At 33.7% G+C, this 21,364-nt stretch overlaps 1 protein-coding gene across 2 annotated transcripts in view; it reads right to left on the reverse strand.

The window, feature by feature from the left end:
- Nucleotides 1-21,364, reverse strand: part of LOC306871756 (phosphatidylinositol-3,5-bisphosphate 3-phosphatase MTMR4-like) — a 72,644-nt gene that overhangs the window by 27,052 nt on the left and 24,228 nt on the right. For both annotated transcript variants that reach the window (XM_079419893.1, XM_079419894.1), the window contains exon 3: nucleotides 4,457-4,546. In XM_079419893.1, coding sequence (XP_079276019.1) covers nucleotides 4,457-4,546 — 90 coding nt within the window. The remainder of the gene's footprint in view (nucleotides 1-4,456; nucleotides 4,547-21,364) is intronic.

A 21,364-nucleotide genomic window follows, 5' to 3' on the forward strand; every position in this document is an offset into this window, starting at 1 on the left:
TCTTTATTTCCAGAGCTGCTCTGAGACTCACTTCAGCAGCTTTACACAGTTTCATCTGAGAAAAACTACTGTCCAGTGTACACTAAAACTGAAAGTGAAATGGAAAGACCTTCACAACAACCCGTCAAAATAAAAGTCTGGTTTGACTTGAAGAAATTATGACCATTCCTAATGGTTCCTAATCTAGCTTTCCAATAAATATGCCATTGCTTACTGCAAATACTGCTGGCTCTATGATGAATTGCTTATTAAACGGATACTCCACCCCAAAATGAAAATTTTGTCTTAGCTTTAGTCTACATTTATGGATCTTGACAGTGCAATTTACTATGCAGTCAATGGGACAGTCACAAACCTCCTGGTTTTCATCCAAAATATCTCAAATTGTGTTCCGAAGACGAACGAAGGGGTGGAGTATCCCTTTAACATCTATTCTAAGTCGCTTTGGACAAAAGTGTCTGCTAAATGTAAATTTATCTTTGCAATATACTTTAAAATGCAAACGTTTTCATTCTCAAGTTTCTCAGTCAGGATGTTTTTTAGTCAACATAACTGCATCCCTTTTAGCCTGTAGTGGTTTGAATGTGGTTTCGCAGCTTTTTTTAGTCTGAACTATGAGAAATGGTTTCTTCTGTAGCTCTGCATCACCCATAATGCCATCAGTGCCAGCGGTTTGTGCGGTTGTCCTGACTCACTGGCTCTCTGTAAACAGACCAGAAAACCAGGCGGAGCGAGAGAACGAATGCTCTTCAAACTCCAAACACTGGAGCAGTTCAGGCCGTTCTTGAAGACCTTCTTACTAAAGAGTAAACAAGGCAGCGTTTGCCTTTCCAGCTTTTTCTGAAGCTGCATTTAGGTTGGCCATGTGTTGCATAAGGCGTAAAGAGTGACCAAATGAAATTGAAATGCGTTTGTTTTAGCAGCCTGGCACAAGGGAAAAAAAAAAGTTAACAGGATTATTATAGTGTACTAAAACCATAAACATTTAAAAAAAAAATCTGAAATACACTTTAACAGAAGTAAAAAATAATAATAAAAAAACCTAAATTTATTTTATTTTATTTCAGCTGGTTGTCCAGGCAACATTTCATATTTTCATTTAGTTTATGTTAATGCACTAAAACAACAAACTAAAACTAAATAAAAATTTATGACATCTATATAGACATATGAAAAAAAATTCAGAAAAATTACAAAAAACACCAATTACTAAACGTTTAACTGAATAAAATTAAAACAGAAAATATATAAAAAATATATATAATAGAAGCTGAATAAAAACTAATAGTATCTCAATGATGCTAAAAATAACCCTGTTTTATACATTTACATATTTTTATATTAATTCTATAATATAATTAATTAACATTAAAGAAATTATATTAAATTAAATATTTAAAAAAACAATACATTTTAAATAAATAAAAATCAATATATAAATGCATACAATATTTTACATCATACATAAAAACAAAATCAAACTTGATTATTTACGTTAACATGTTTCTGCTCTTATAAATCATTCTTCTCAGCACAATATTCCAAAAAAATTTTTTTTATCAAAATGTAGTAACTTTTAACTAGAAACTTTTCGGCTGACATCACGAATCTTTTCTATTTTTCAGCCCCTCTTTATCTCCTACTCAATATTTTCCCAACAACAACAAAAAATAGATTGCAGAAGCAAAATGGTTTGTGACCAGCATTTCATGTTGACTTTATCGCTGCCGTGAAGCCAGAGCACACACCATACACAAACCTCACGCTGGTACCGTCTGCCTTTGACTGCTTCCTATCTACGGATGGTGAAGCTGTCTCACTCTCAGCCCTGTATGAATCAGTCTCAGTGTGGAGGCCAAAAGCAGCACATCCACATGAGATCTTACTCATCAACTTCCTACTGTTACCATCTCTCCACGCGTCTGCACCACAGGTACTGACACAGAGCCTGACGAAGACAGCAAAGGATGAAGAAAGACGTCTGGGCAAGAGTCTACAGCTTACATAAACAACATCCTCTCCAAAATTAACCTCAGAAGTGAATGATTTGGGACGCTCTACATGTGCAGCAACTCTACAATGCTTATTAATACTTGCAATCAAACCCTTATGTTTGAAATCAAGCCTTATTGGTCTATTATTATGCGTGCAGTGAGGTTTAGGCTCTCTGTGTGTAAGACTGTGTGTCGACCTGCGAGATAATAAACGACCTGGCGATATAACAGCATGTCAGACAAGCCTGGAGAATATATAGACAGTCATACAGCATCCATCTTTCACGAATTACTGCGAGTCATTAAACTCAGATTTACAACCGGCCGCTCACATAGACACAAGAACAGCTCATATTTAAGAGATATTTATGGGCAGTTGCCAGTGTTATTAACTAAAACCGTTAAAAAAAATGTTTGTTAATTGAAATAAAGCTGAAAAAAATAAAATATAATAATAATAATAATATATATTAGATTTAAAAAATGAACTTACAAAAAATACAAAAAAAATTAAAAAGCACAAAATTACTAAAACTTAAAGCTAAATTTAAATAAAAACTGAATATACTAAATCTGAAGTTAAAGCAGAACAAGAATATTTACAAAAAAAGCCAAAATCATACCAAAAACTAAAATTAACATGAAAACTGACAAAACATTCTACAACTGATATAAAATAAACTGAAAGTAATAATAAAAAACAAAACTATAATAAAACTACTAAAACCGAAACTAATTAAAATGAAAACAGAAAAATATACTAAAACTGAAATAAAAATAATAAAGTTGAACAGAAATACTAAAAAAAGATAACAATTGCAAACACACACACATACCTAAAATTAAAATTAAAATAAAAAAAAGTAAAAATACTGTAACGGTGTATAATACTACCAAATTAATTTTGTTATAGAGAATTCAGAGAATGTCTCGGCATCACAACCATGAGCTCATTAACATATGCTGGCCCATATTTACATTTCAATACATATCCAGTGGCCTGATTTATAAATTAGGTAAGCAAAGGTTAACCAATCACAATAGAGGTCACTTATATACCGATGTCTTAAAGGTACAGTAACAAAATGAGAGATGGGAGAAAATGGTCAAAAACAGACAAATATGAAAGATGTAAATGCACATAAAATCATGAACAAAAAGTGCATGTTACTCCAAATTAAATAAAAGATTGCTTTTCATCATCTTTCATCAAAATTGTATAACTTGCTCTCTGACACAACTTTCTCTTTCAGAGGTTATTTATATGCAGAAGTCTTAAAGGTACAGTAGGCAAAATCAGAGACTGCATAAAATGGTCACGAAAAGCTTAACGAGGGATATTTTGCTGCAAGAAAACAATAAGTGGACTTCAGGCAGAAATAAAATACTATAGAGCGCAGAATGTGTAGAGAAATACAACATCGTGGAGCATGTGAGTGCCAGGGCATTCTGCAGCTGTAATGCTGATCTATGGAAATCCGCATCCATATTTCATGGAGCTGCATGCCAACCAGGTGACACTCGACGTGGCATGAAAGCAGCGAGGCTTCAAAGGGATCAGGTGAGCGCTGGGAGAACGACTCCTACTGCTGAACTTCACAGACAGAGCCTGACAGAGAACTCAACGCAGCACGAGCACGACACACACACAGACGTGTAAAACCCACAGCGCACAAAACACAATAAACAAATACTGAAGGCTGTAGGACTCAAAATCAGACTCAAATCCCAGAGCAGGAGGATGCTTGCATTAACAACGACTGGATTTTGTGTTATTTGGCAAAGATCGCTAAGTCATTGTTCCTCTATCTACTCAAGCAGAAGGATGCAATATACTTCATTTATGAGTACAGATTCATGGCACGAACATGTTAACTTAACACAAGGAAAACTGTGCCATTCAATAATTATGTGCACATCTTTGCATTTGCATCCCAGTGCATGCATATGATTATTAATGAAACCTCCTTAAAGGAATCTCTCACCCAAAAATGAAAATGTGCTGAAAATGTACTCATCCTCAGGCTATCCTAGATGTAGATGAGTTTGTGTCTTCATCAGATTTGGAGAAATGTAGCATTGGATCCTGCATTAATACAAACCTTACTATAACATGCCTTGAAAAATCATTCACAGTAAGACCAGGAACAGAGTAACAGAAGCACATGGACAGTAAGTGCTACATCTAGGTTTGTGCAAAGTCATTGAGTAAGAGTCAATGTCAAGTTCTGGCGCTCTTGTTCCCATGTCTGGTCTCTGGTGTCACTGCTTTGTCCTTTTGATGAATTTCTCACTTTTCACCTCCACATCAGTTACCCACCTCTCCTCAGACCTCGCATTTGATTTTCTTCCCATCGCGGTACAGCACACACATTTAACCGCAGAGGACAGACGTGTGTATGTGTGTGTGTTAACCCACTTTCTTCACAGAGGAAGACATTGACATTAGGAATGAAACTGACCTGCAGAGCGTCGTCTTCTTTGAGCAGCTCTTTCTGGGGGAACAGGTCCCGGGCCTGAATGTACTCCAGGCTGGGCGGCCCCTCCTCACCCTGAAAACAGACACACAAAACACACACGCTATAACATATCAACCTCAGAAAACAAACTGTTCCAATTCACAAGCCATATTCGAATTTGACCTTTGACAGAAATGTCAGCGGAATTCTAAAGTTGCTGTCATTGGAATGTTCTGTTGCTTGGCAACTGTAAACAAATTTGCTATGGCCAAATTCTAAAGCATGTTTAGACAAAAAACACAAATATTACCATTACAGCTTTATTTATTTTCATTATCACAATCATTAGTTATTAGTGATGTATAATGAAGTTGCTTATTTAAGTATTTTTGGAGTAAACATGCCTTTATACACTGACATTCAGAAACTGCTATTAAATTTCAAATATTTTGGGATGTTATAAATCATTTACACTACTATTTGTAATAAGTCACTGATTCAACAACCTCTATAGAGCAACATTAATAAAATCCCCCAAAAATTTAAATATTGTATTTAATAACACAAAGTAATAATTAAACTTAAATAAACCTTAAAAAAGCATTAAAATAAAATATAGAAATAAAATTAATTAATATGTATTAATATTTAGTTGATTTTATATTACTTTATTTTAAAATGTATTGTGTTTGTTTTATTTGATTATTTTTTACATTGTTTTTGTTAATTAAACGTGACATTTTTTGAAAGTCACGCAGCTAAAATCCTAAATTAAAATGATGCACTGCGACAAGCTCCAAAAATATCCACAATGGCAGACGAAGTGAGATGAATGCATCTACAATTCAATCAATGCTGAAAAGCAATAAATCTGACTCAATATTTCTGCATTATGTTATGTATTGTGTTATTCATTTATATGTCATTTAAACAGGCCTCATGCACGCGGATGAATGATGGAAACTGTGTCTCCCATCTGCTGTCATTTCCAGCAGTGATGTAACGGTTCTGCTCCAGTCACAAACTACAATCAGTCGGAGAGACTCGTGACTGACAAACAAACGAACAATTAGCAAGAGACGACAGACACCTACAACAGCTGTCATCAGAGAACACATCAACACGTACCGCATTCAGTCCATATCAGTGTCTGCTGTGAGTTATGAGCATTTACAGAGTGACTGTTCTTGAATGAATGACTGAGGCATTTATATAGTGCTTCGTGTATTTCTGTACACCCAAAGCACTTTACAATCAAGAGGGGGTCTCTCCTAAACCACCACCAGTGTGCAGCATCTCCTTGGATGTTTTTGACATACACTAGGACTCAATGATTAAGGGAATTAAGGGAAGGAAACCTAAATCGAACTGAAATTGTTCAGATAGAAAGGTAGGACAGAGTTTCCGGTGCGGCAGAAACGTCTGATCTCAGGGCTACGTGTTCACAGGCATCACGCAGTGGATTAAACATTGATCTGAAGGGACCTTGAGCCGCCGTTCACATCACAGGACGAGGTGAAAGACCTTCGCCTGGCATCAGACGCGAGTGAAGAAATCAACCACACCAACGGACGAGAACGCAAGCGCCAGTCCCACACAGAGAAAGCTCTCGAATGCAAACTCTACAGCATGTTACAAGAGTTTTGTTTTCAGAAGAAACTGGGAGAGGTTCAGACGTCACATTCCAGAGCGAAGAACATCTGAAGACCTCGCTCTGGCACAGTTTGATGATTGAGAAAAGCAGACTGTTAAACATTGCGATAAAACCCTGAACATCAGTGAAAAACTCTCTCTCTCTCTCACACACACACAGCTTTCGTCCTCTCTTTCTATTTCTTCATGCAGCAGTTGGGGCAGAAATTGCCACACAGGGCCTGTTAAAGTCTGCAGCAAATCAAAGGAGTTTGACATCAGCAGCCGCGCAGTGGAGTGAATACGAGCATCGCTAGCAGCTGGACGAGGTTTTGTGAAGGAAAGAGCCATTGCATTTAAACAAGGATATGAAAAACTTCAGAATAACATGCACAATAAGACCAAGAACATTTATTTATGATATTAGGCAAAAGTGACCATAAGCAGCATCATGAGACTGGTGCGGTCCAGAGTTATGTTAGTATTTATTTACTAAAATATACTATTTTAGTATATAAATACTAAAATAAAATATACTATTTAAATAAAATAGCATTGTAATATATTAAAATATACTATACTATAAAATACATTTATATTAATCTATTTTCATTCATATTTGAAATGAGATTTTATTTTTTGTTTTCAATTAAATTTTAGTTAAAGTTTTAGTGTTTTTGTCATTTTTATTAGTTGATAAACTAAAAATATATATTTTTTTATTTTAAAATCTCATATGGTCGCTGGCACAGACAGAGACAACATGTCAATCACAAAACATCACGTCCAAACCCACAGCGACCCTCGAGGTTGGCTCAAAAGGTCAAAGGACAGAGTGCACAACAACAGGTGGTTCTGTGGAAACAGCAGCAGAAATACCAGGTGAAACTTACTAATGGAGATATATATATATATACACACACACACACACACTATATATATAATTTACTAAGCTAGTTTGAACTAGAGAAATGCATTTAACGTGAAACGAGCTAAAGTTATCTGAATATAATTTAACAGTGTTTGATATTTGAATGTAGTGATTTACTATAGTCTAACTTTATTTACATTGTTTTTAACACTATATTAGTGAAGCTCTATTACTCAAAGGCTTTACTGTCTGATCATTTTGTACCTTGTTGCTAAATTATTATTGCAACCAGTAGGGAAGAGACAGAGCGCAAATGACCCAGACACACACTGTCCCACGGTCACACTCCTGTCGACCGGCGGCGCCCGTAGACAGATGGACAGAGTGTGTGTGTGTGTGTGTGTGTGTCTAAGAGTCTCTAACCTGACTGACACAATAGCAGACGAGCCAGATGTGCCATCTCACACATACACACACGCACCAGATGTTTGCAAAACACAACTGAGAGACTGACCAGACAGGTTCAATCAGGCCTGTAAACGTCACACACAACAGTCTTAGTGACCAATTCTTCAATTTTAACATTTGGTCACCCACATCTTGAATATTTGGATACATCCTTGGATTTACTATAAAAATCGACAGGGAACATTTGACATAAGTTGATATGCAACATCATAATTACTGAAATAAACTGAATTTTATGATACTTTCAGACATCAAAAACACTATAAATATCGCTTTAGAGTAAAACAGAAAAACACTGTGGCACTACAACTAGAAGTCTCTGTTGCTCACCAAGGGTGCATTTATTTGATCAGAAATACAGTAAAATATTATTACAATTTAAAATAACTGTTTTTATTTAAATATGTTAAAATGTAATTTATTTCTGTGATCTGCAGCTGTATTTTCAGCATCATTACTCCAGTCTTCAGTGTCACATGATCTTCAGAAATCATAATAATATACTGATTTACTGCTCAAGAAGCATTTCTGATTATTATCAATGTTGGAAACGGTTCATATTTTTATGGAAACATGAACACATTTTATTTGTCAGGATTCACAGATGAATAGAAATGTCAAAAGAACAGCATTTATTTGAAATATAAATATTTCTTAACATTACAAATGTCCCTTTTGATCAATTTAATGCATCCTTGCTGAATAAAGTATTTATTTCAAATAAAGCGTCCTGTCATCAGGCGTCTGCGCAGATGGAGGGCCGTGTTTCGGCATGTGTGTCCTTCACAGATGAACAAAGTGACAATAGACGCCAACACCTGTCATGACAGCAGGACATGTGAGTGACGAGACGAGAGGAAGACAGTCACGTGCTGCTCTTCAGAGGGCAAACTACAGCAGAAATCATGATTTAACAACTTCAGCACACTACAAAATACCAAACAATCTATAAATATTTAAAATGCATCATGATTTTACATCACCAGGTAAAAAAGCAGAGGTCAGCCTCTTTTATCATTTTCCTTTGCTAATAATAACTGGTTAATGCTCATATTCATGTTCCACATTGCTTGTAAACCTTTTAAAAATCTCATGTCATTGTGATTCTATGGTATTTAAAAGTGCCGTTTTATTTAAAGGCAAGCTTTGAACAAAGCTTTGCATGTTTTATTAAAATGTTTCACTAAAAATTAAAACACAAAGTGACTTTAAAAATATAATAATAATAATAATAATATATAAAAGCAATAAACAATATTTTAATAATAACCAAAAATAACATTAAATAAAACATAATACAATTCTGAATAGTAAAAAACTTCTTAGAAAACCGTCTAACAATGATCAACCCCTACATTTTTGACATTAACACGAAAACAATGTTTATGCATACTTAATAAGACATGCATTATTTTTTTAAAGTAATTCAGTCAAAATGTGCGCTTGTGTTGGTTATAAAGAAAATAGAGACATGCGATATTAATGAAACTGAAGAAAAAGAGGGAAAAAAGACTAATGATAAAAGATGAAACTGAACATGACAAATTACATATTCATGACATTAAATGCAACATTATCAGTATTAATAGAACAGATATTCTCCCTTTCAGTGTGATAACTAAATCTCCTGCTGAAATCTCTGCTCACACAGCTGTATTGAGACACGCCACACTCCCAGAATGCCCATGGGTTCACTCCCACAATTCCATGGGGCTGAGTGTGGCCTGTTGCTATAGCAGCAGGCTTCGGTAGTTCTCAGGAAGACCCAGAGGTCATGATGCTCGTGTGAGATCAGAGCGAGATGCCCACTGCCATTTACTGAACCGCCATGAGTCAGCTTATATTATTTCCGTTTGCGTTTACGTCTATAATTATAATAGCTCGAAAAGTTAGAAAAAATCTTTAGAGATGTTTTTCAGTTCATGTCTGATTTATCTATCATTTACAGGCAGGTTATGTTTGGACACAACGAGTGAAAAGAGCGACAGAAGAGTAAAAAGGCAGAACTGGTTTGATATGCAGATTTCATCTGTGCGTTTCTGCAAAAATTGAGACAAGACAGAAAATGTGCCTCCAGTGAGGCCTGCATCCAACTAACTGGACATGCAATGAAAACAGCTGAATGGCTGAAAAACAAGAGGAAGATCCATCAAATTATTACCTAAATAAATAAATAAAGACTTGATTTATATGTTGTTTATCTGCTACATCAGAAAAATGCCCTAAATCATTGCTCTCTGTTTGCATGGAATCAAAGTGTGGTTTGCACGAGTGTCAAAAGCTAATTAGTGGTAAACCCTCCGTCTGCTAAATCTGCATGATATATCATCATTAGCAAACCAATGGCTTGATTATTAAACAACTGAATGAGTTAAACATAATCAGTGGCCAGCCAAAAAATAATCTTGGACTAGTTTCTCTCAGAACCTCAAAATACCATAAATATTCCATTTAGTGTTAGCAAAACAATAACTGCATATTAAGGTATAACTTTAAAGTGCATCAAACCAAATATGTGCACTGGTTTATTTTGTAGAATTAAAGCAATCAGAAATTGCCGGTAAACACTTGCGAGTAAATTTCACAACTTATGAATGTTGCTGCTGTTGTTTATGTAAATAAAAAGATGCAATGTTTTCATTGTAATATGAAAATGAAATTTAACATGATCTTTAATACTAGTTTTCAACGTCTTTTTGTTTTTAAGACGACTGAAATTTCAAATGAAAGAGAAATTACAGTACTGAAGTGCTATTAGGCATAAATAAAACAACTTTGTGTCAAAAACAGAAATATTGATTCTGAATATCAGTTAGTGGCCATATAAACACACAAATAATCAGCATTGGTTATAAAAAATTCAATACCGGTTAATCTATATGAAACACTCCAGGAGAAACAGCAGATAGATGTAAAACAAATAAATATAACTTATGCATATCGATTATCGGGCACATAAACATGCAAATAATCTGTGGCAGTTATATAAAAAAAAAACAATATTGATTGTGAAATATGATTATTAAATATTAATTCTGCATATCAGTTATTGGGCAGATAAGCATGCAAATAAACTGTATTGGTTATTTAAAAAAAATGTATATTGGTCAATCTCTACTAAACACTCCAGCAGAAACCGTAGAAATAAAATGAATAAATATTGACGTTGCATATCGGTTATTAGTCACAAACATGCAAAGAATCTGTATCGGCTAGAAAAAAAATTAATAAATCAGTATCGGTCAATTTATACTAAACACTCCAGCAGAAATGGGAGAAAGACATAATAAATAAATACCAAACAAACAAACAAAAAAACATCTTCCATATCTGTACCGGTTCTTAGAAAAAAATCAAAAAGAATCAATCAATCTCGAATCTAAACTTGCTGCCTACATAGTGCACTAGATTTTGGAACAAAGCCTAAGAGTGTATTTGACTTGAGTGGAGGAGAGAGAGCAAAACTTCTGTCAGTTAATAAAGGCGAATTGTCTAGAGCTCTTGATTTAGCTAAAGAAAGCTCCTCACTCTTCAGCCGCTCATGTAAATGATCCAGCACTTTCTCCATTAAGCAGATGAATGGAGAGCCATTGTTTCCGTGTCTCTGAGGCGTGGAGCCAGCAGAGACTCTCAGAGGACTGAAGTCAGCACGCAATGCGGCCGCGATCAGCCCTTAGAAACGCCCTTCACAGTCTAATCACAGACGACCACATCAACATCCACCTCTAGTATCCTGGAACCAATGTGAGGTCTACAGACAGAACTTCATTCATTTACACTAGTGTTGAGTGTGTGCATGCAAAGTGCATGACTTGGAATAAAGGAAATGTAACATGCACTAATCGCACAATTTATGGGATCTAATCTAATTGTGATTTTTCTAATAAATATTATGACTGATTAAAAAAAATACAATAAAATTTGATAACATTTTAACATTAAGGACCTATTTACATTATTTAACAAAATATGGTGCCAAAGCATTTATTACGGCATATAATTAACTTAAAATTAAATATTTGTTAATTAAAATAAAAAGTTGTGTTTTAATATTAATTAATGGACCTGAGCTGACATGAACTAACAATGAACAGTTGTATTTGTATTAACGTTACACACATTTAAAAAAACACTAATAAATATTGCTCAATATTAGTTAGTAATTAATGCATCCATCAACTAATAATTATATAATAACTATAACTAATGGGCATTGTTATTATTGGTAATATTAATAATAGAATGGAAATTGTAACCTGTATAGACACAAGACAAGAGCAATAAATTACAGAGTAGAAATGAAGGGGGAGAGAGAGGGGCGATAGATTTAAGATCAATCTTTCTGATGGGCTTGAGTTTTCAATCAATCACTCAGTGAGTCCCACGAGCAATTCATCACATTCTCCATCCTCAACGTACATCAGTGCTCTTTCAATCAGCCGATGGATCGCTTCTGCTGCGTTTGCATTCTAGCTGGGTAACAGAGACATTAACAAGCGGAGATTTTACTCTCCTAACGAGGATCGGCTGCAGACGCGCTATAAAAAGCTCAGAGTGACACGGAGATCTTCAAACGGCACACAGACACACCAATGACTCCTTAAGCAAGTTACAGGACAGAAATAGGACAGAAACGAGGCCAAGACGCAAGAACAACCCAAACATGCGAAAAGTGACGACAAAAGTAGAAAGTGATGCTAGAAACGTTCTAACAACGCAAAACAAACGTTCAGCCAATGCATTTCAAGAATGCAGGGCATACCAGTGTTTTTGTTAACGTAACTAAATTATTAAAATTATTTTTGGAAACTGAAAACAAACAGGAAAAATATATAAATATTAGATTTAAAAACCTTGTCTAACAACTAAAAATATTTCTTTGGCAAGTAACTAAAATAAGTAAATGTAGGTTTCAGTACTAAAATTACTTAAAATGAAACTGAAATAAAAATAAATTAAAGCTACACAGGAATTAAAAAAAAAAAAAAACGGGAAAAATAGAATAAAATAATTATGGCAAAAACACATTTAAATTAAACTTAAATTAAAATAAAAACCAAAAATATAAAAATAACATCTTATTCTTAGATTTTTTTTTTTATTAAAATTATTAAAATTTTATAAATATAATAAGTAGTAGTAGTATATAAATACTGATAAAAAAAATACGCTAAAAACCTAAGTTTATTTTTTCAGGGAATTTAAATTATTTCTTTTTCATTTGATTTATTAATATATATTAGCAGTACTTAACATGTAATTAAGTTATTAAATTAATTTAATAATTTAATTTAGTAGTTTCAGGCACAAAAAACATACAAAAAACCATATTTATTTATTTTCAGGTAATTTAATTTATTTAATAACATTTCATTGAACAGCAGTTAATAAAAAATTAGGGTAAATTATGAAGTACACTAAAGAAAAGCAAAACATGTGAAATCAAGATTTGCTAAAAACTTGTCAGAAGACATTGTATATATTTGAATTTATTTGACAAGCATTTAATTTATATTTTATTATTTCTTATTTTATGAATATCAACAGTAAAAAAATTACATTCTATGCAAAAATGCAAAAACATGTCCACGTAGCCAAAAATGTTCACCTACATGCATAAAGTATATTTTAGGCACAAAAAAGCAGCTGAAGATGCGTCAGAAGAGCATTTCTCAGAGCCCAACCCTGCTGTAAGGCGTCACCTTTGGGTAGTTTACAGGAAACACAATGTTCTCGTGTCAAAAGATGCTTAATGAATCTTCAGCTGAGGTCAGCTCACCCTCAGACCAATTATCTTGTCACTTCGAGACAGCGGCACGAAAAACGTCCTGTCGCAGGCTTTGAGTCTCTGGGAACACGGTGATTGAGGACGCTGCGGTTTTTGCCTCGTCATGCTCGATTCCCTCCCCTCGATCCCGTTCTTTACCTCATTTGTTTGTCGCCGGTGAGAGAACAGCACACGCTCGAAATAGAGTAACACAAGACCAAGCACCGAGTCTGCACTCGCTAATGCATTAACAACACGCTCCAGAGTAACGCTGCCAGCATCAAATTCACCCACAACGGCTTCGGTTTTAAATAAACCATAAGAAATATTTGACAAGCAAGTTTAAGTACTATTACTAAACTAGAAACTTATAGGAAAACAATAGAAATGACAAAAGCACACAAAATTATGAAAATATAAAATTATTAAAAATATTATTGAAATAAAGCTGAACTAATGAAAGAAATAAAGAAATAAAATGTCTAATATATATATATATATATATATATATATATATATATATATATATATACACACACACATATATATATATATATATATATATATATATATATAGTCATTTAAGTATGACTACAAAAAATAAACATAGAATAAAGCTTTACAGAAAAAAATGACAAAAGCAAGTAAAAACAACAAGAAAAATATAATTTTCAGTAATTTAAATAAAGCCTAAACAATAAATATTACATAAGAAAAACATTAAATCAGCAATGCATATAAAACAATACAAATGCAACATAAAAGCACATAAAAAGACTAAAACAAATAAAAATAAAATAAGTCCATAGAAAAATAATTAAAAATCACGAAAGCAAATAAGCAGGAAAAAGGTAAATAAAATGAGGCTGAAATAAAATATAAATATTAGATTATAAAAACTAAATTAAACAAAACTAATTAGAAATGTATATAAAATAAATAAATACAAAAGCAAAAAAATAAATTTAAAAAAGTATGAATGACGAAAACAAATATTATTTGGGAAATTATAAAAATAAAAGCTAATTCAAAATATTAAGAAAAACTACAATAGTATATAAATAATACTAAAACACGACTGGTGCTTTATGTCACTTGGTTATTTTCTGTCATATCTCATCATATCCAGCTCTAGATCTCCATTTGTGCTACAGGTCGGCCACGGGAGGACTCATTCAAAGAGCTTTTGGGACGGTACAGCTATTGGTTTAATTTATTAAAACAACCATTTACTGTAATCCAGCGGGAAGCGCATGAGGTCGATTGACTAGAGATTATTACAGCGATTCAGATCAAAACACATCCAGACACGCATTCATCTCGTTTCCATGGATACCGCAGGAATTCCGTCTGCGCTTTACTCTTCCCTCATATTCATACACACACAAAAGTTATCGTCTATTTTAATTGCTCAACCTCAATATGAAATGATTGCAATTACCAAATATGTCTGCAAAATGCAAATGTATACTTTTGCAATTACTTCAGCAAAAAGCAAAAATTTACCCAAATGCCTCAGGGGGGAAAAAACCCATGCATTTAAGCACTATTACACATTTATTACATATAAAATTATTAATTTATTATTACTATTAATATTATTTTTATTATTATAAATATTATGACTAAGTAAAGAATACCAAGATATGTGACCAAAACATAGGATAAAAACCCATTTATTTATTTTTCAGGGAATTAATTTTTTCATTTTATTATAGCTACAGCTTTTTATTTACGTTTTCATTTAACTGAACACCATTTTTATAATCAATTAGGCTAATTAATCATTTGCATTTAATAAATCAACACTCAAATAAAAGTTGTAACTTGTATTTGAACATTTAACTCGCCATAAGGCAGTCTTCGTATCAACTTATTAATAATATAATTATGTTTGTATATTTGTATGTTTGTAACATTTAAACAGCGCCTGTAATAAAAATTCGTCTTCATGACAGATCTATTCAAACATGTAGTAGTTTATAAAACTTTCGCTTGGCGAAATTTTAATGTATCAGTAGGTACAGCTGTCCAAATCAGCCGAGAAACAATCTACGAAAGCTCAAAGAGGAGAACAGATGCATGAGAAGGAAGAGAGATGAAGAACAAATGCTTCAGTGGGAAGGGAGTCGCTCTCTCTCTCTCTCGCTGCTACTGAATATTTCAGGAGCAGGAATATTTGAAAAGATCATCCGCGGCACCAGAGCCCAGCGCTGACGAGAACACGGGTGAAACACGGCCGTATGTGGAGCACTCATACATCATGATGAAGATCAGCTCTTCGCCAATCAAACACGATCCGCACGAGATTCCAGCATCACATGCATCCACAGACATCTACGACCCCCTTCATCACAGCACCTCAGGACATCCTGCAGCGTCATGTTCAATACATGCCGAAATATTCACAAGCCCATCAAAGCACATCAGTTTAGATCCTTCAGTTCCCTTTATCAGCATGCATTAGACTAATCAACTATTACATGCTGGAATAAATATTTACTGTGATTATTAAATCTATTTAATCGTTTACAACACATCTTTTATTATATTGATGCCCACTTTGTGTGACAACATTGCCTAAACACAGGGAAAAAAAATTAATACATTAACTTTTTCTTGGCCTTATTGCTTTACTTGGTGTCATTTTACGCTATGTATGCGTGTATGTATGTGTGTGTGTATACACACACACACACACACACACACGCACACCTTTACTCTCCTCTTCAGCTGGTGAAATTCATGTTCAATCAGATTTTAATCTGGAGATTGACTTGGGCAATCTAACACTTTCCATTTCTTCTTTATAACTTCCTTGACTGAACTGGCAGGGTGTTTTGGGTCATTGTCCTGATGCAATATGAAGCACTTCTCAATGAATCTGGTGGCATTTTCTTGAATATTGGTAGGCAAGATGGTTTTGTACCCTTCCAAATTCATTCTGCTACTGTCATCATACATTAAGTCATCAGTAAAGTTGAGAGGGCCTGTTCCAGAGACAGCCATGCATGCCCATGCCATGACACCACCTCCACCATGCTTTACAGATGAGGCTGTATGCTTGGGATCATTGCAGTTCCCTTTTTTCCTCCACATTTTTGCTTTCCCATCACTTAGATAAAGGTTCATCTTTGTCTCATCGGTCCATAAACACAGTTCCAAAACTCTTCTGGCTCACCTTTGTGCTTTTTTGCAAACTCTAATCTTGTCTTTCTATGTTTGGTGCTGGTCAGAGGTTTGCATCTTGCTGTGTAGCATCTGTAATTCTGTGTCAAAGTCTCCTGAGGACAGTAGATTGTCAGAGCATCACCCCAGCTTTCTGGAAGTTGTTGGTGATTTTACAGACACGTCTTTTAGGATTCATTTTCACAGCTTTTATGATTTGTCTGTCATCAACTACTGTTGTTTTCTCAAGTCAGCTCCCTCGTCTTCATCCTGATTTGTGTGTGTCATCATCGATTGCATCAGAATACAGAAGTAATGGATATAACTGATACGACACATTCCCTGCTTTTAATATCTGAAGAATTAATGCAACAATACTTATGCTCACATCAGATAGAGGGATGAAACTCTAAAAGTGCTGAACTTCTTAGCTGGTAAAACATCTATGTGTTGAATCACCCAATAATAAAATGTGATTCTGTAGTTTTGTCTCATATTCATCTTTTAATCATATTTTGTAAATGTCTCGACTCCACAGCCAACAGAGCAATTTTGTCTTTACTGTTCCTATACTTTTGGAGGGCACTTTTGTATATACATATAAAACAGCAATATTTGAGTAATATTAGATTTTTCTGTTTTCATTTTAATAGAAGTTACATTTTAGTAATCTTGTTGCATGCTTTGTCTTTTATTATATTTTATATATTATTAGTTTTACTTATTTTAGTACTTTAACCATACTGATCTCCTATATTCCAGTACTGTAACCATAAAAATAAAATAAAAAATAAAAATAAAGAAATAGTATAAATAAGTGTTTAAACCTTGCATTAAAAAAAATGTTCCGTAATTTCCACAGAAGTCTCCGTTGTTTATTAACTCACTAAACACAGTATGTACAATTGACGAGTTTACGATAATTATGATAATTGATGAATGTGCTCTAGTTGAGAGTTATGCATGAAAGATAACCTGTGAGCGACATTGAAATGATTTCTTTGACATAACGCTGAGGAAACGTTTTCAGTCTGCAGGTGTGTTCATCACGACCCTCCATCTGCTGCAGGCTTTACAGCGGCTCATCCGCGGCGAGAGAGCGATAAGACGTCACAGCTGTGCCCTCGCACACACTTACGACACACAGAGCTCTCCAGCATGCAAAACACACACATCAACAACACAGAGCTCATATTACTGCTTCATCAGACACCGATCACGTCACCGCACAGAAAAATCATTCTTCATTCAATAAGAGCCTCTCATTGCTCTCACTGAGAACATAACACTCACAGCAGGAGCAAATACAAACACGATTCAGTCTAATGCAGGTGTATGAGATACAACAAATATCTTACTTCACAAATGAGTGATTCAGCAACTGTAAATCTCACAGCATCTTATATTTATAAATGTTATTTTTATAGCCATTTCAGGATAGAATTTTATAATTCAACAAATACATATAACATTTTTAGTTTTAGTTCATTAAATATAATTTTCTAATAATTACATTTACTGGAAAATTGACAATGTTTTACATACTAAAAACCAAACAAATACGGTATCTCCACTGTATTTTTTTAGTTGTTTTATAACTATAAAACAGTTATTTTTGCTGGAAATTTGACAAATGAAAAGCTTTGCATACTAAAAATCCACCACGAGTTATTTTTATAGTTATTTTGAAATGGTTTATAAAATATCACTTTATAGTAGTTATTGTTGCTAGAAATGGGACAAATAAAACATTGTAAATGCTTTATATGCTAAATATCCATCATACGTTATTTTTATAGTTATGTTATTTTTATATTATAACAGTACAATATTTTGTTATTTTTTCTGGAAATTCAACATGAAATGCTTCACGTATTAAAAACCCAACACATGACTTTTATAGTTGTTTGTTATTTTTATGGATTTTATAATAGTTTATAAAATATATACTTTAGAATCAGTATTTTTCCTGGAAATTTGACAAATATGATGCTTTATTTACTAAATACCTATGTGGAAGTGCCTACTTATTTTTTACATATTTCAGTTAATTAATTGTTTTGGGCCAAACAGTCTGGTACAGTTTGGGACACTCTCAAATATAAATAAACCTTACCTAGAAAAACAGTTTTATCTAGAAATACATATTTTCAAAATCTATAATTACTGTTTTTGTATTGGTTTGTCAACTAATTGCTGCATATACTGCATAAAAAAGGCAGATTTTTTTTATTGTCCCAATAAAGATGTAATTTTGCATGAATTAAATGCATTATTTATAATACAGCCATGAATGAACGCATATTGGAAATAACAGCACTGAATTTAATTCTCTCTCTGTTGTCTATATGCTCATCATTAGTCTCGTGAAGTCGCTTTTATATCGCTGTTCAGGAAATGCTCCAGCATAGCCACTGCATGTAACTTTGAACAAGATTCACTAGTTTAAAACAGCCTAAATTATATTAACATATACTTTATAACCATTATTTTGCTAATAAACATCTACATAAACACAGCGTGCAGCAGGCATTTCATGATCTAGAATGACAAAAACATTAATAATTCTGATATACCAGTTGAGAAATGCAATAAAATACAATGTTTTATTTGTTATATTCTAATATTCCAGAGAATATTATTCAGTTAATTAACATTATCCAGTGAATTATTCTTCACTCTTTAGCCTATTAAACTGCCTAATTTAAAACGAAGCATTACATTTCTGCAAAGTTGATATGACTCCCCCGTCCTTTATTTATTTTCTCCATTTGAAAACATTAGACATTCTACATTTATTTTGCTTATTGTTAATATTAGTGTGGCTGATGATGCTTTTTTATAAATAAAATGTTTTGTTGTTTTGTATGCAAGGAGGGAGTGATTGTTGTAAATAAAATGGTTTGTTCAGTTCAGTGGTGTTGTTATCATTGTGTCAAAACAGAAGTATAACAGAAAAAATATCGGTTCTGCATATCGGTTATCGGGTACACAAACATACAAATAATTGGCACTGTATCGGTTATATATATATATATATATATAAAAAATCAATATCGGTCGATCACAACTATCCATAAATTGGAAAAGTGCCACACGAATGCATGACATCAACTGCCCACAATCCTTTACGAAAATATGTTCCTGATAGACCAATCAGACAATAGCAAGATCACCGTAAAGACCTTCTGACTATAAACACCAATCACTCACCCAAGCACGTCTGCACTAAACACATCCTCGTTACCATCAGAAGTGCTGAGTGAGCAGCTGAGACTGCCGTTCACATCCACCTTACATCCCCACGCTACACTACAGCCATGTGCTCTCAAACTAAAGAGATCAACACCGAATCACAACAACACAGAAAACACAGGAAACTTAATATGGGAAACAAACCAAAAACTAATACAATACAAAATGCCATTATTATTATTATTATTATTATTATTAATAATAATAATAATAATAATAAATAACACTGTTGCCATTATTATACTACATAAATAATATTATAATTTTTTACTATACTTATGATTATTATATTATTAACAATATTATTATTATTAACAATAATATTTTACTAATATAACAAATAATAATAAAAATTATTATAACGTCACCACATTTTTTAAATCACGCTTATTACATATTAATAGGCAAGATATTATGCCACAGTAGTAATAATAATAATAACAATAATAATAATAATATTACTATAATATTATCAATAATAAAATATCAATTGTATGCATATTATACTATTATTATAAACAATTAATATTTTTTTCATAACATTTTCTAATTTTTTTATTTTCTATTTCTGTTTTAGTATCCTTGTTATTTTTATTATTATTTTGTATCTTAAGCTATATAATAATAATAATAATAATCATTATCATTATTGTAATTATTTAGCATAATTTCATACTATTATAATGTAACAATGATTGTAACAACTATACAACATTTTCAGTATATTTATTAGCATTATTATTTATCAAAATATATTTCTACAATAATAATGAGATATTATACCACTATATCATTATAAAATATTAAATTTTTTATTGTTTTATATTATTATTATTATTATTCTACATAATAATATTATTGTTATTATTATTATTATTATTAATAATATTGCACTTGCAACGACTTTGCTATCTTCATACAAAGATTTCAAACTTTCCAAATAGAGAATCTATTAAAAAAAATTAAATCTAAAGACCTCAAAATATTCCTAATCTGACACTCTTCTGAACTTCTCTCCCGCCGTTTGCTCATATATTCCTGGTTGAGCTTCTGAGCACCGCTGCTGCTGTCTTTATGACAAACACCATCACCCTCCTCACTCTCGCTTTCTCTGTAGAAACAGCACTTCTGTGATTCTAACACACACACATCTGTATGACCATGTGGTATCAATTACTTAACCCACAGCTGCAGCGTTCTCACACACACACACACTTACGAAGCAGTTGAGCATTGAGCAGGAGGCGCGGCTGGTCCAGCTCATGGCGCGGTTGCCCGGGAGACACGCACTCGGATGAGAACCGCCGCAAAACCATCCGGCAAAACCATCCTTCCCTCTGCCGAGACCAGTGTGCGTTTCACCTCCTCACACACACACACATCGATCTGACGCACAATTCCTTGCGCTTCCTGTCGCTCCGAATATTCCAGAACAAAGACAGAGTGGCTGGTGAAAGCAGGACAGCACAGACAGGTTAACCGGCGTCAGCGCACAGAGATCAGAGATGGAGAGATGGAGAGAGAGAGAGAATTAGACGGGGTATTGCCTGATGCTAAGCTCCACCCTCGTGCACTGCATCCTCTCACGTGCACGCTCTCTCTCTCTCTCTCTCTCTCTCTCGTTATTCCTGCGTTCACCCTTCACCGAGATCTCATCAGTGCCAGCCTGCAACCTCAGCAAGACGCCAGCGCTGCACATATCACTGCGTCCATGAGCACAGAAACACCCAGACCATTTCCGCTCTGAAAT

This window comes from Barbus barbus (genome assembly GCF_936440315.1).
Source record: "Barbus barbus genome assembly, chromosome: 6".
Classification (NCBI taxonomy): Eukaryota; Metazoa; Chordata; class Actinopteri; order Cypriniformes; family Cyprinidae; genus Barbus; species Barbus barbus.